This window comes from Canis lupus, chromosome 9 (assembly GCF_011100685.1).
Source record: "Canis lupus familiaris isolate Mischka breed German Shepherd chromosome 9, alternate assembly UU_Cfam_GSD_1.0, whole genome shotgun sequence".
Classification (NCBI taxonomy): Eukaryota; Metazoa; Chordata; class Mammalia; order Carnivora; family Canidae; genus Canis; species Canis lupus.
The window spans coordinates 48,647,500-48,659,547 of record NC_049230.1 but is presented as its reverse complement, the minus strand read 5'-3'; the positions used below and the strand labels follow the sequence as shown (position 1 = coordinate 48,659,547).

The following is a 12,048-nucleotide window of genomic DNA, read 5'->3' as shown; positions in this document are numbered from 1 at the left end:
GTGGGGGGTGGTCTGGGAAGGGGCGAGGGCCCAGGAGCAGGGCTGAGTGAGGACCCCGGGGCTGGCTGCCCCCACATGGGGCTGATGGGGTGAGGGGCCCTGCTCCCCCAGCTGCCCCCATATGGGAGCTGGGGGAAGGTGCAGTTCCCGGGAGTGTGAAGTCTCACAGCCTTCCCTGCCCAGCACCCGAGATCACCCCAGAGCACCCTAGAGCACTCTAGAGGGATGACACTCCACCCCCCGCAGCTGCTGGACCCACTAGAGAAAGCTTTTGAGGCTAGCGTGCCCCATGGCCAGAGCTCAGTCTGCCGTGTCCCAGGGCTGGGCGTCAGGGTGTCCAGCATCACCCACCACCCGTGGTCCCAAGGAGGCAGGGGCTCCCCTCCAGGGGCTCCCCCCCAGGCAGCCACTTGGAGCCCACCTCTGACATCATCCAAGTACTGGAAATGGGAGTGGGGCTTGGGGAGGGAGGCAGGCCATTGGCTTGGCCACCGTGGGACCAGCATGGGCAGCATGACCCGAGGGCTATAAGGGGGGCTTGCCGCCCACCTCCCTTCCCTGGTGAGGAAGCTATTGGTGGGGAGACAGAGCCATCACCCTCACCGGGCACGCGCAAAGGTGCGTGCTCCGTCACACCTGTTGGGAAACACGCCGCCTCTTCTGTTTCCTCTGAAAGCTCTCCCTCGGTGTGCACGGCCCTACCAGCCAGGAATGCTCTGGCAGAAAACGATTTTGTTTTGAAGGAAGTTATTGGAGTTCTTGGGTCTGTGTGGATTAACTGGGAGTTGGATTGTTTCCACCCTATGAGTTGCTGGTGCTCTGAGACCCGGGACAGCAGATGTCCCTGGAGCCTCTGTCCCCTGGCTCCGTCCTCACTGGGGAGGGCCACAGGCTGCCCCAGGGCTACTGGCTGGGAAGCTGGGGGGCAGTGGGGATCTGTCCCCGGAAGCAGAGTCTATTCTTGGGGTTTGGGGCAAGGGGTACAACTGCCCTTGTCTCTTGTCTCTTCCCCACGCACCCCTTGCCCTATGTCTCTGGGGCCCACCTCTGGCTTCACTTCCCAGGAAGCCCTCAGGGGCTGAGGGGGAGTGCCCGGTGCACCCCCAGGCCCCACAGCACCTCGCAAAGGGTGATCTCGGGGCCCCACCGGCCTGGCCCGGCTGCCCCCACCCTGGGCCAAGGGCGCCCGAGAGGCTCCGCCCACAGCCACGTGGGGATGGCCACACAGGGCTGTGGCTGAACCAGAGGGCAGGCTGGAGCAGGGCAGGCGGGGTGTGGGCAGCGTGGGCACAGGGACATGTGGGGAGGCGCAGCACTTTTGCTTCCCCTGGGTGCTGGTTTTGCAGATAAAGATGCTCAGAGCCCTGACCTGTGGCAGACCTGTTTGTGGGGATGGGGAGGGGGCTCAGTGACGTGGGGACACAGCACCCCTATGCCTGGGTAGAGGCTGGGAACTGGCCCAGGCTTGGTTCGGAGCCAGGGGGAAGGGAGGGAAGGACCAGCCCCCACGGCCCTACAGCCCTGTCTGGGCAGAGATGAGGGTCCCCCCCCAGCCCAGAGGTTGGCCCCCACCAACATTGCTGCCTTCGCATGGAGGCCACGGTCTGCATTTGGCTCACAGCCTCCCCCTGGGTGCTGCCCCCCTCCCGCCCTGCCCTGGGGAGCCCGGGCCCAGGAGCCCTCCTCCCCAGCAAGAGTCGGAGGCTAGGGAGGTTGCCCTGAGCCTGGCAGGGATGGGCGACCTTGGCCATGGCGGCCCCTCCCAGCACGCCCGCCCGGCTGCTGCAGAAATGGGTTCTTTCTGGAGGATGGTGCCCTGGGGCCTTCAGAGGCTGAGCCCCGCCCATGGACACCTGCCACCTGGCAGGACCCTCCCTAGAGCCACCCCGCAGCTGTCCACCAGCCTGGGTCACTCAAGGGAGAAGCCAACAACCCATCCCCTTGCCCCCCGGCAAAGCTCTTCCCTGCATCTGGCCAGGTAGGAGCAGTCACCCACACACTCCAAGGGCTTGGCTTACCCCCGGGGGTACCCACACTACCTCTGCCCGAACCCTGCCAACCAGAAGCCCCCATAGTCACTGACCCTACTGAGCACGGTCCTACCCGATGCCTCGGAGACCTGGGAGTTGGTGGCCCAGCTGTGGTAGAGCTGGGCAGAGCCCCGGGCCCAGATCTCAGCCATGCAAAACCAGGCCCGCTTGGGGTCCCGTATTCCTGTCCATCTCCCTGCTTCACCCCTTTTCTGGCCTGGCTTCATCTGGGGCCGAACCTCCATCCCCCATGGCCAGGCAAAGTCCCAGGCACAGCTATCTCGGGGCCTCAAGGAGGGCTGGGCCCTGTGACCAGTGTTCTCAAACAGGGAAGGCCGAGTGTCTGTCTGGAAGTGGGCACACCTGCCTGGCCTCTGACCCCTGTGACAGCCTCCCCTGGGCGCCCCCTCCCCACCACAGCTCCGTGACCCCTGGGCACAGTCAGCCCCTCCCTGTCTCGATTCTGTCACCACCCGTGACCTGGCTGTTCTGGCTCCAGGCCCAGGAGGGGACAGCTACCCCTAGGGCCCCAGTAGGGCAGGCCCAGCCCCACTGCCTCCCACACATGCTCCTTTCCTGCTCCCACCCAGCCAAGAAAGCGGCCATTCCCAGCCTCCTAACTCCCTGGCCCCTCCAGACTCACCAGCCTGGTGGCTGGGGGTCCCCCAGTGTCCTGTCTCTGTGCTCCCAGAGCAAGCCCGACCTGGGTCCCCTGGACCCACTGCTGTCCCTCCCAAGGTGGCCTCCATGACAGCAGGTCACCATCCTAGGCCTGCCCCCGCCCAGAGGGAGCCCAGCTGGTCCCAGGGTAGGACAGGAGTCTGCAAGGTCAAGACCTCTGGCAGGGACACCTGGAGGCCGGGTGCATCATCCGGGGGGGCAGGTGCACGCAAGGGGGGGGGTCATCCCCAGCAACGGCCTGGCTCCTTCTGGAATTCTGGGCTCGTGTGGCGCTGGGCTTGGGGGGACCTGGGAAAATAGTGGACACAGTGGCTCCAGGACCAGCGGCTGTCAGACTGGACCGTTCCCACTGCCTATCAAGGCCTCGTTGTGCCCTGTCCCCTGAGGCACATCTGTCCCCACCGCCTCCCCTGTTAGAAATAAACACTCAGTGCCAGGAGGAGCCAGCATGACCACCAGATGACCCACAGGCTGGGCAACGGCCACAGGCCAGGCCGTGGGTGGCTCCCAAAACACCCCCGTTCTAGCCCCGGGCAGGAGCGGGATGTCCTTGCCAATGTCCTCACTTAACCCTCCGTGGCCCTCGCCCCGGGCTGGGGGGCCAACCAAGCCACCTTCCCGCATACCATCCAGATGGTGTCCACAGGACCCGGCCAGGAGCCTGGGGACAGGAGCATGCAGGAACCGCCGAGTGCTTCCTGGGGCACCAAGATGGGGGCCTGCAACCAAGGTGCCTGTGGCCCAGCCCCACAGGGCCTGGAGCACTCCCAGCCCTGCTCGGTGCCCACCCCATTGCTGGCCCTGCTCAGTCACCTTGGGTCCCCAGGGAAAGGCGGCAGCACCCCTGTCAGGGGCCGGCTTAAGCCAAAGGCCAGGGACACAGGGCCCAGGCCTCAGGAGCAGGAGGTCCTGCAGCCACCTGGGTCAGCCCTACACAGCCAGGTCACAGAGCCGAGAAAACTTCCAAAATCAGGAGACTGCGCTGGAGTCCCTCTGCACAAAACGAGAGTCCCTCGGCCTCTTAGGAGAAGGAAGGATGTCCAGGGCAGCCTCTGGGGGCCCAAAAGGGCCCATCTGGTGATGCCCCAGGGCACATGGGGTCCAGCTGCCTGGAGACCTCTCCCCCCCTGGCCCTCCAACAGGCCAAAGCATACCCCCACCACTCACCGCCTGGCTGAACCCTTCTGGAAGGGTGACCATCTGCCCTAGTCACCCCAATGCTGAGTGTCACGGCTCTGGGAGGCGGCAGGCGTGGAGCATGGTGGAGGGGGCAGGCCTGTCTCCTCCATGGCCTGCCGACCCCAGCCCGGAGCAAAGCGGCTTCAGGCCCTCTGCCCTTGCAGAGGTGGCCCTAGCCCCGGCTTCCTGCTGGCCAGGAGTGGCCTCAGCTTTCCCAGACCATCTTTGGGCCCCCCCAGGCCTCATCCTGGGGGCACAGCCCCACCCGGGTGCTCCACTGGAGAGCTGCTCTTCCATTTAATGAGGCCTCGGGACTCGAGTGTTCCCGCAGAAGATCCACCCTGGGGCCCACAGATACCTCCCCGGCCCGCATGGGTCCTGGCCCTGTCCTCTCTGTGTTGACACCGGGCACCCTGGCTGCTGTCTTTCCCAGGGTGGCCCTGGGGGTCGGGCTGGTCTGGGGAGGCTGCTGAACTGGTTGCCCCTGCTACACCTGCCCTGCTACTGTTAGGCTGCAGACCTAGCTCCCGCCCCATTGGGTCCCAGTGCCCCACCCCAGACATCAACCACACTGCCCCAACTCTGGCCGGTGCTGGCTCCTGGCAACCGGTAAAGGCGCCCCCCCCCATCCCGCCCCCCAGAGATGCACTGACTCAGGCTGGGGAAGGCTGAGCAGGGACGAGCAGCTTCTCATGGGCTGAGGGCACTGCCTCATCCCTGCTTACTCAGGGGGCCCACCAGCCAGAGTCTTCAACACCTTCCATGGGGGAGCATCTTGGGGTCGAGGGCACCCCGGAGCAGGGGTTGAAGGGGTAGGGTGGGGTCCAGTGGGGCTGCCCCTGCCCACCAGCTCAGGGACCCCTCCAAGCCCCTCCAAGCCCCCTCCCTCAGACTGGAGGGAGCTGACTGCCAAGCAGAGGGTGAGGGAGCACATGAGCCCCCTGAGGCTGGAGGACACTGTCTGCCTCAGGTCAGCCCTGGAGAGCCACCATCTGTGGGGGACACCATACCTGACTGGGAGGCCAGAGGTAGGGCAAAAGCCTCGACGGTTGCTCAAAGGTGAGGCCAACACCTTACAGGTGTGTGGCCCAGAGCCACTGGGGTCCAGAGGCCTTCCCGCCTCCTCCATCCTTGGGCACGTGCCCATCGATCCCCCACGCCCGGCCACAGGCCCAGGAGCTGGGCAGCTAAGTCGCTGGCGTGGGTCTTTGCCCCCTAGGCCTAGTGGAAGGCAGGGCCTGACCTGAGGTGGAGGACACCCAGGTCAGTCCCCGGGGGTCTCTCCCTGCGCAAGGTCCTGGCACAGGCTCCGTGTCCCGCCCTCGGGGGTCAGGAACACGCTGCCAGCTGCCCCCCACTCTGTCCCTCTGAGAGCCATGGAGCAGTGTGGGTTGGCCAGACTGGGCGTGTCTGCTTTCAGCGGGTGCCAGGAGGGGCCCCCACAGCCAGCATCCATCCCGCACGTCCACACCCCCATCCCCCATCCTCACATTAGCTGAGCAGAGGCCCCTTAGGGGAGGGAGGACTGGGCCCAGCTCAGGGCTGCTGACCACACAGGCCCAGCTCAGACAGTGCGGGGGAGGGAGGGCAGGGGCGTCCTGTGACCGCAGGAAGGAGGGAGGGAAGGAGGGAGGGACAGCTCCAGGACGCCCCCTCCCACCTCTCCAGCCACCATTGTGCAGTCCAAGGGGGTGGAGAAAAGGGGCTGACATCCCACAGGGAGCCCGCAGCAGTCAGATCCGACCTGGACCCCATAGAGGATGAGTCACTGCTCAGTGTCTCCTTGTACACCTGCAGAATCCTGGGACACCCATTTCCTGAGCCCCAAAATTGGGCCTCAGACCTTCTGGCTGAGCCAGGCCAGGCCCCTACCTGCCCCACCTCTGCTCAGGGTCCCCCTGAAGGAAGGATGGGTAAGGGCCTGGGGGCACCCATTGGAGGGCCTCAGGGCGCCTGGAGCAGAGGGACAGAGGGGCCCAGCTCTGCCCAGAGGCCGAAGGAAGCCCCCACCTTGGGCACAGAGACGCTCCTGGGAGCGGATTATCCCTAGAGCTAGGGGGTCATGCTCTCCTGATTCCCAGGGCCTACAAGGTGGGAGCATCCTCACTCCCTCTGCAGAGATGGGGAAGCTGAGGTTCAGGAGGGCCACCTGTCCTGCCAAACTGGGTCACCATGGTCAGAGGGAGCTGCTCCCTCAACCACCAGTGTGGCTGCCACAGCCAGAGCTCCTGGTGACCCACAGGGCAGTGACCATGCTGGCAGAGTCTCAGCACTGCAGCAGGAATGGGATGGCCAGTGGCCGTGGGGCTCGTGGTCAGAGGATAGGTGCTGGGCACGGCACTGAGAGAGGTTGTCAGATACCGCGGGGTGGGGCGGGGGAGGAGGGAGGGCAGTGCAGGGAGGGCCCCCCATGGGGCAGGGTCTGGCAGCGTCCCGGGGGCCCAGAGCCGCAGGCCGGCCAGGGCCACCTTATGAGGGGCTCCTGTGACCACGGGCAGGCCCGGAGGCATGGGACTCGTGGCCCCCACCTTGCCTGAGGGGTCGCCCATCTCTTGTCACCCGCCACCCTTTCGGGGTCCCAGGCAATGAGCTCAGTGTCTGGTGTGAGGACCCTCATCCCGTTTCCAGCCCAGCAGGTGCTCTGGGAGGAGCATGTGCAATATGCCCACAGGGCAGGGGCTCCTTCCCCCCGGGAAGGCTCAGGTGCTGCGTGGGGGCCATGGGCACTTGACGGCACCTCTGCAGGAGTCACCCCACCCTCAGGAACCCGGGGCCGCCCACGAGAAGGGGCTGGGGTCAGGCCTGTGCTCCACAGCAGAATGACCACAGGGGGACCAAGCGAGGGGGTCCCAAACCACAGAGCAGTGCCGTCTTCCCCGCGCCCCTGGACCTCATCCACAGCCACATCACCCTCCCTGCCCATTCTGACGGCCCCAGGGGAGGAGGGACACAGAGACATCCGGCCTTCTGCTGCCCACTAGGGACATGGAGGAGGAGGGGCATGGTCCCTGGTGCTGGGTCTGAGGGCCAGACATGGGGGCTCCCAAAAGCTGCTCTGTCCTTTTGAGGACCTTGTCCCACCAGGGTCTGGGGACTCCTGGGGGTCAGGCCGCAGGTGCCCCTCCTGGCAGGTTAGCCCAGCCTGCCCAGGTCAGAGCTATTCGGGCCCGTATCTTCAGGGTCCCACCACCCTGGGTCACCCTCCTGCCTCGCCCTTACCTCATCTCCCTCCTGGGTATCTCCTGTCTCTGCCCATCTCACCCCCTTACACTGGCCTCCGCCCTGGAAGCCAAGAGCCACCTTCTACCCCCAGCACCACAAAGAAGCAGGAGACCCTCCCTGTGGCACCACAGGCCCCGATGCCCCCAGGCTGCCCTGCTGATGGAGCTCCCCTGGCCACTGGGGAGGGCCCCGATGTCAGACCGCGGAGCAACAGTGCCAAGGCAATAAGAGGCCAACTCCATACCCAAAGTCGCACAGTCCCTCCTGGCAGCCCGCTTGCAAGCCCTCCCACTGCACTGCCGCACCTGCTTTCCCAGGATTGTTGAGATCCCAGCCTCAGAAGGGGAGGCCGGGCCATGCCACCAGGACACCTTGGCGACCCTCGATGGCCGCATGGCAAGGGCCTCACCAGGGGTGGGGGTGCAGATGTCCTGACCTCACCAGGACCCGTGGCCTAATACCTGCCCTCACAAGGCGAGTGACAGTGCCCAAGCTGGTCCCATTCAGGGAACTGAGAGGGCCTCATGCCTCCCCCTAGGTCATCTCTGAACAGCCAGAGACCAGGGCTGCCAGGAACCTAGCTTCTGGGTGGGACAGGAACCTGCACCCCCTGTGTGGGCTGGGCCTGCATCTTGCAGATGAGTGCCCCCTGACCCCCCAACCACAGCTAGAGCACCTCTGTGTCTGCACCCTACACGGGAACTTGTTCCTCTTCTGTGTCCCCCTCTCAGGGTCAGAGGCCAGACTCCTCGCCTCCTGCCTCAGAGCCAGGGACCCCACGCAGCCCCGTGTGGAGGCCCTGCCATCCCAGGATGACCTCGGGTTGAAGCCAGGGACAGGTGCATCTGTGAGATCTAAGTGGGGCCCAGGACCTCAGAGACAGCTGGTCTGCCCAGTGAGGCCAGGGGAGGGGGAGGCAGTCCTCCTTGGAAGATGGGGCCCCAAGGCCCCGAGGCCCCGAGGTCCCAGCTGGCAGGGACATGTGGTGTGAGTGGTTCTGACTCAGGTAACAGCCTGAGTCCAGACTGTGGGCAGGACCAGCATAGCTGGAACCACACAGATGGTGGGCCTGTGCCCAAGGCTGGGGGCCCCAGGGTGGGGAGGGTACCCAGGGGGCACCAGCTCCAGAGCCCCTGCAGTTGATTGTGGGGGAAGCTGTGCCCCACACGCCTGGCTTGGGCCCCACTCCCGGGGCAGATCTAGTTACCTTAGTTACCTGGGCCCGACTCTGCCGTCACCATCCAGGCCTTTCAGGACCAAACTCATACAGTGCAAATAGGGCCTGTCCCCTCCCAGGGTCACAGCTCAGGGAGAGATTGATGGTAGGGCTTGTGTGTATGGTCCCAAACCCAGGTAAGAAGTGACCAGAGGTCCCAGGCCAGGCAGCATGGAGGCATACGCTCCCCCCACTCCCCAGGGCTGCTGGGATGAGCCTTTGGGACTGGAGAGAGGACCAGCTGCAGGACCCTGGGCCTGACCCCTGCCCTCTCTCGGCCCAGGTGGCAGGGCCCGGGCGGATGCCCGTCAGAGCCTCTTACATAAGCAGCCCTGTGGGGGGCGAGGCTGCAGCTGGGCTCCACCGGGCTGTCCTCCCCCAGCATCACGAGCCTCCAGTGGGCTGTCCTTGGGCCTTGGGTGGAGGCCAAGTCAGGCCCATAAATAGGGGTCTCTCCAGCAGCCTCTGCTCCTCCTGCTGGCCTCCCTCACTCTGCCTGCACTGCTGGCCTCGCGCCCTGGTCACACACTCAGCTCCAGGACAATGGGTGCTCTCTGCACGCTGTGGCTGGGGCTGGTCCTGCTGGGGGTGCTTGGAGCCCTGCAGACGTCGGCCCAGGCCCAGGTGTCCCTGCAGCCCAACTTCCAACAGGATAAGGTGAGGGGCTCCGGGGCCCAGTCCCGCCCGAGGCACAGTGCCCTGTCGGGGGAGGGGTTGCTTTCTGTGGCCAACCGACCTGGGAAGAGGAGAGCTGAGCTGGAGGAGGAGGCGCGGGAGAACTTCACCCTCCCTGGTCCCTCAGCAATGCCCCCCCTGGAGCAGGGCCACTGAACCCCGACCGAGGCAGGGCAGCACCTGTGTCCGTGGGCGCGCACAAGGCACGTGCGGACACGCGGGCCGCACCCCCGCCTCCGTCACCCAAACACGGTTGTCGTCCAAGCCCACGACGCCCAGAGATAATCAGGGACACATTCCACACCTGAGTCCCAGGACAGCCAGTGCGCGAGTGCGCGATGGGGATGGGCGACCGGGAGGCCCCCAGGATCGGTACGCGCAGGGCCGCGCCCCTCCCCCCCGCGCCCCACCCCGAGCTTTTCAGGCGCCGCCCACCGCCGGGGGGTGGGGGGGCCAAGCACCCTCCGCCCCTGTAGGGACGGTCCGGGCGCCCTCTGCCGCCCGTTCCCGCCACCGAACCAGCGGGGCCGGCGCGCAGGGGTGGGCGATGGGGGTGAGCGTGGGGCGTGACGGTCCTCCAGGGCGCGGGGCGGGGGCGGGCCCTGCCGCGGGCAGGAGGGGCAGGGCGGGGGCGCGGCAAGAGGCGCGGGGCGGGAGAGGAGCCTGGCTCGGGGCGGGAGCAGGAGCGCCCCCTACCCAGGCCCTCCCGGGAGGGTCCTGGCCGACCCGGGCGGGGTCCGTTGGCCGCAGTTCCTGGGGCGCTGGTTCACCTCGGGCCTCGCCTCCAACTCGAGCTGGTTCCGGGAGAAGAAGAACGTGCTGTCCATGTGTATGTCAGTGGTGGCCCCGACCGCAGACGGAGGCCTCAACCTCACCTCCACCTTCCTCAGGTGGGACTGTGGGCCGGGCTTCTGGGGCCCCGAGCTCCCCGCCCCCGGCCCGGCCCCTGACCCCGGCCCCTTTGGTGACCCGCCCACAGGAAAGACCAGTGTGAGACTCGAACCCTGCTCCTACGGCCGGCGGGAACCCCGGGCTGCTACAGCTACACGAGTCCCCGTGAGTGGGGTCACCTCCAGGGACCCCTGGGTCCAGCCCTGGGCCCAGCAGTACGTGGGGCAGGCTGGCGGCCACTCCACCAAGGCCAGCTAGTCCCGGGTGTGCCTGGAGCTGCCCCAGGCTCAGGGCTGGGGGACCACGAACCCTCCCTTGGGGCGCTGGATCCTCTTTGCAGCAACGTCCAGGCCTCTCCCTGCCCCCCCCCATGGTGGTATGTCCCCAGGCTCAGTGCACAGGGGCAGCCCCCAGCCCCCCACTCCTCTGCCCAGTTTTCCACCCCGGGGCCAGGCCAAGGGCCTCTTCCCACCCCACTCCACCATTTACCCCCTTCCTTGGGAATGGCTTCCCACTAGGGAATCTTTCCTCTTCCCAGTTCTGGCTGAGGGGTTTGTGGCTGCACCAGGAGCCCCTAGTTTCCAAGAAGCCCCTAGATCCTGTGTGTCTGCCACGCCCCCAGGACCAGGACTTCTGGTTTGAGGACACTGGACCCTGCAGAGTGCAGGGGCTGTGGGGGCAGGAAGCTGGGGGCTTCCCCAGTGGGGGGGGCCTCCCTGGCTCCTTCCCACAGCCTGCCCAGGGAGAGAACACCTCCTCCCATGCAGAGGTGGGCCGGAGGTTTGGGCGCAGGGTCCCCAACCAGGATTCTGTCCTGCATTCCCAGACTGGGGCAGTACCCACGACGTGTGGGTGGTAGCCACCAACTACGAGGAGTACGCGCTTCTCTACACCGCAGGCAGCAAAGGCCTCGGCCAGGACTTCCACATGGCCACTCTCTACAGTACGCACCCCCCACGCCAGGGCCTCACAGTCTGGCCTCACAGATGGCTGTCTGGGATGGGGGGGGGCGCCCCAAGCTGCGGAGGCGGGGGCAGTGGAGAACTCCCCCAGCTGAGACCAGTGGCTTCTCCTTCCCGCACCAGGCCGCACCCAGACCCCAAAGGCCGAGATAAAGGAGAAATTCAGCACCTTTGCCAAGACCCAGGGCTTCACAGAGGATGCCATTGTCTTCCTGCCACAGACTGGTGAGGGGGGTGCTGCTAATCTGATGGGGAGGGATTAAGGTCAGATTTGAGGCAGACAGTCTCCTGATTTGGGGGGAGCCAAGGGGTGCAGTTCATCCGGCCAGACCGCCCACTGCCCACTGACTGGCACACTGTGGCCTCCGGAGCAGGGCAGTCTGTCCTCACCCTGTAACCTTGGCCTGCAACCCCTGGGTGGAGTACAAGAAGGAACACCCCCACCTGCCTCCCCAGTTTCACCAGGCAGTCTGGGGTGGGGTGCACGGGCCTTCCCTAAGGCCTGCTTGGGGCTCAGATGGGGACAGAACCCCCTCTTTGTGCAGAGGAGGGGAGAGAGTGATGAAGTGTGATGGATCAGCAGTGTTGGGGGGACTCGATTAGACCCAATTTCTGGGGCTGCAGGGAGGGGGCAGGTAGCCTAGGTAGGAAGGAGGCCAGGACTGGGGCGCTGACTAGGGCCCATGGGACTCTTTCTTGGCAGATAAATGCATGGAGGAGAACAAGTAGGTGAGTGTGGTGGGCTGTGGGCTGGCTTCAGCCAGCAGTCCCCACCCGCACCTGCCCACCCCCACCCCATGATGCAAGGGTGGGCCCAGGCACATGGGGCTTCCCAGGGTTGGGGCTCCACTGGGGTTTATGAGATTCCTGGGAGCAAGAGGAGCTGGAGGCGGGTGGGGTTGATGGGAAGGGAGGATTTTGGAGGGGTTCACTCCCCTGTGGCCTGGAGCCGTGAGGAATCTGGGGACCCTGGGGCCGGGAGGGCAGTGTGGCCTGCCCCACTCACTGGTCCTGCACTCTCTGCCAGGTGACCGCCGCCCCAGGACCTGGCCGTCCTGCACTGCTCTGCTCTTTCCTCTGAGACCCCCAGGACCCTGGCCCTGGTGCCTCCCTGCCCCCACCCTTGCCCCCTCAGGCTTTCTCCTGGCTCTGAGAATAAACTCCGGAAGCAAATCAACTGTCCAGCTCTGGC

General features: G+C 65.9%; 1 protein-coding gene across 1 annotated transcript; it reads left to right on the top strand.

Annotated features, from left to right (window-relative positions):
* Nucleotides 1–8,818: 8,818 nt before the first annotated feature.
* Nucleotides 8,819–12,031, top strand: PTGDS (prostaglandin D2 synthase). Its single transcript, NM_001003131.1, is given in 7 exon segments — nt 8,819–8,985; nt 9,754–9,893; nt 9,983–10,059; nt 10,721–10,837; nt 10,980–11,081; nt 11,560–11,585; nt 11,884–12,031. Coding segments are annotated over 6 exon segments (576 nt in total). The 5' UTR covers nt 8,819–8,871; the 3' UTR covers nt 11,884–12,031.
* The last annotated feature ends 17 nt before the right edge of the window (nt 12,032–12,048 follow it).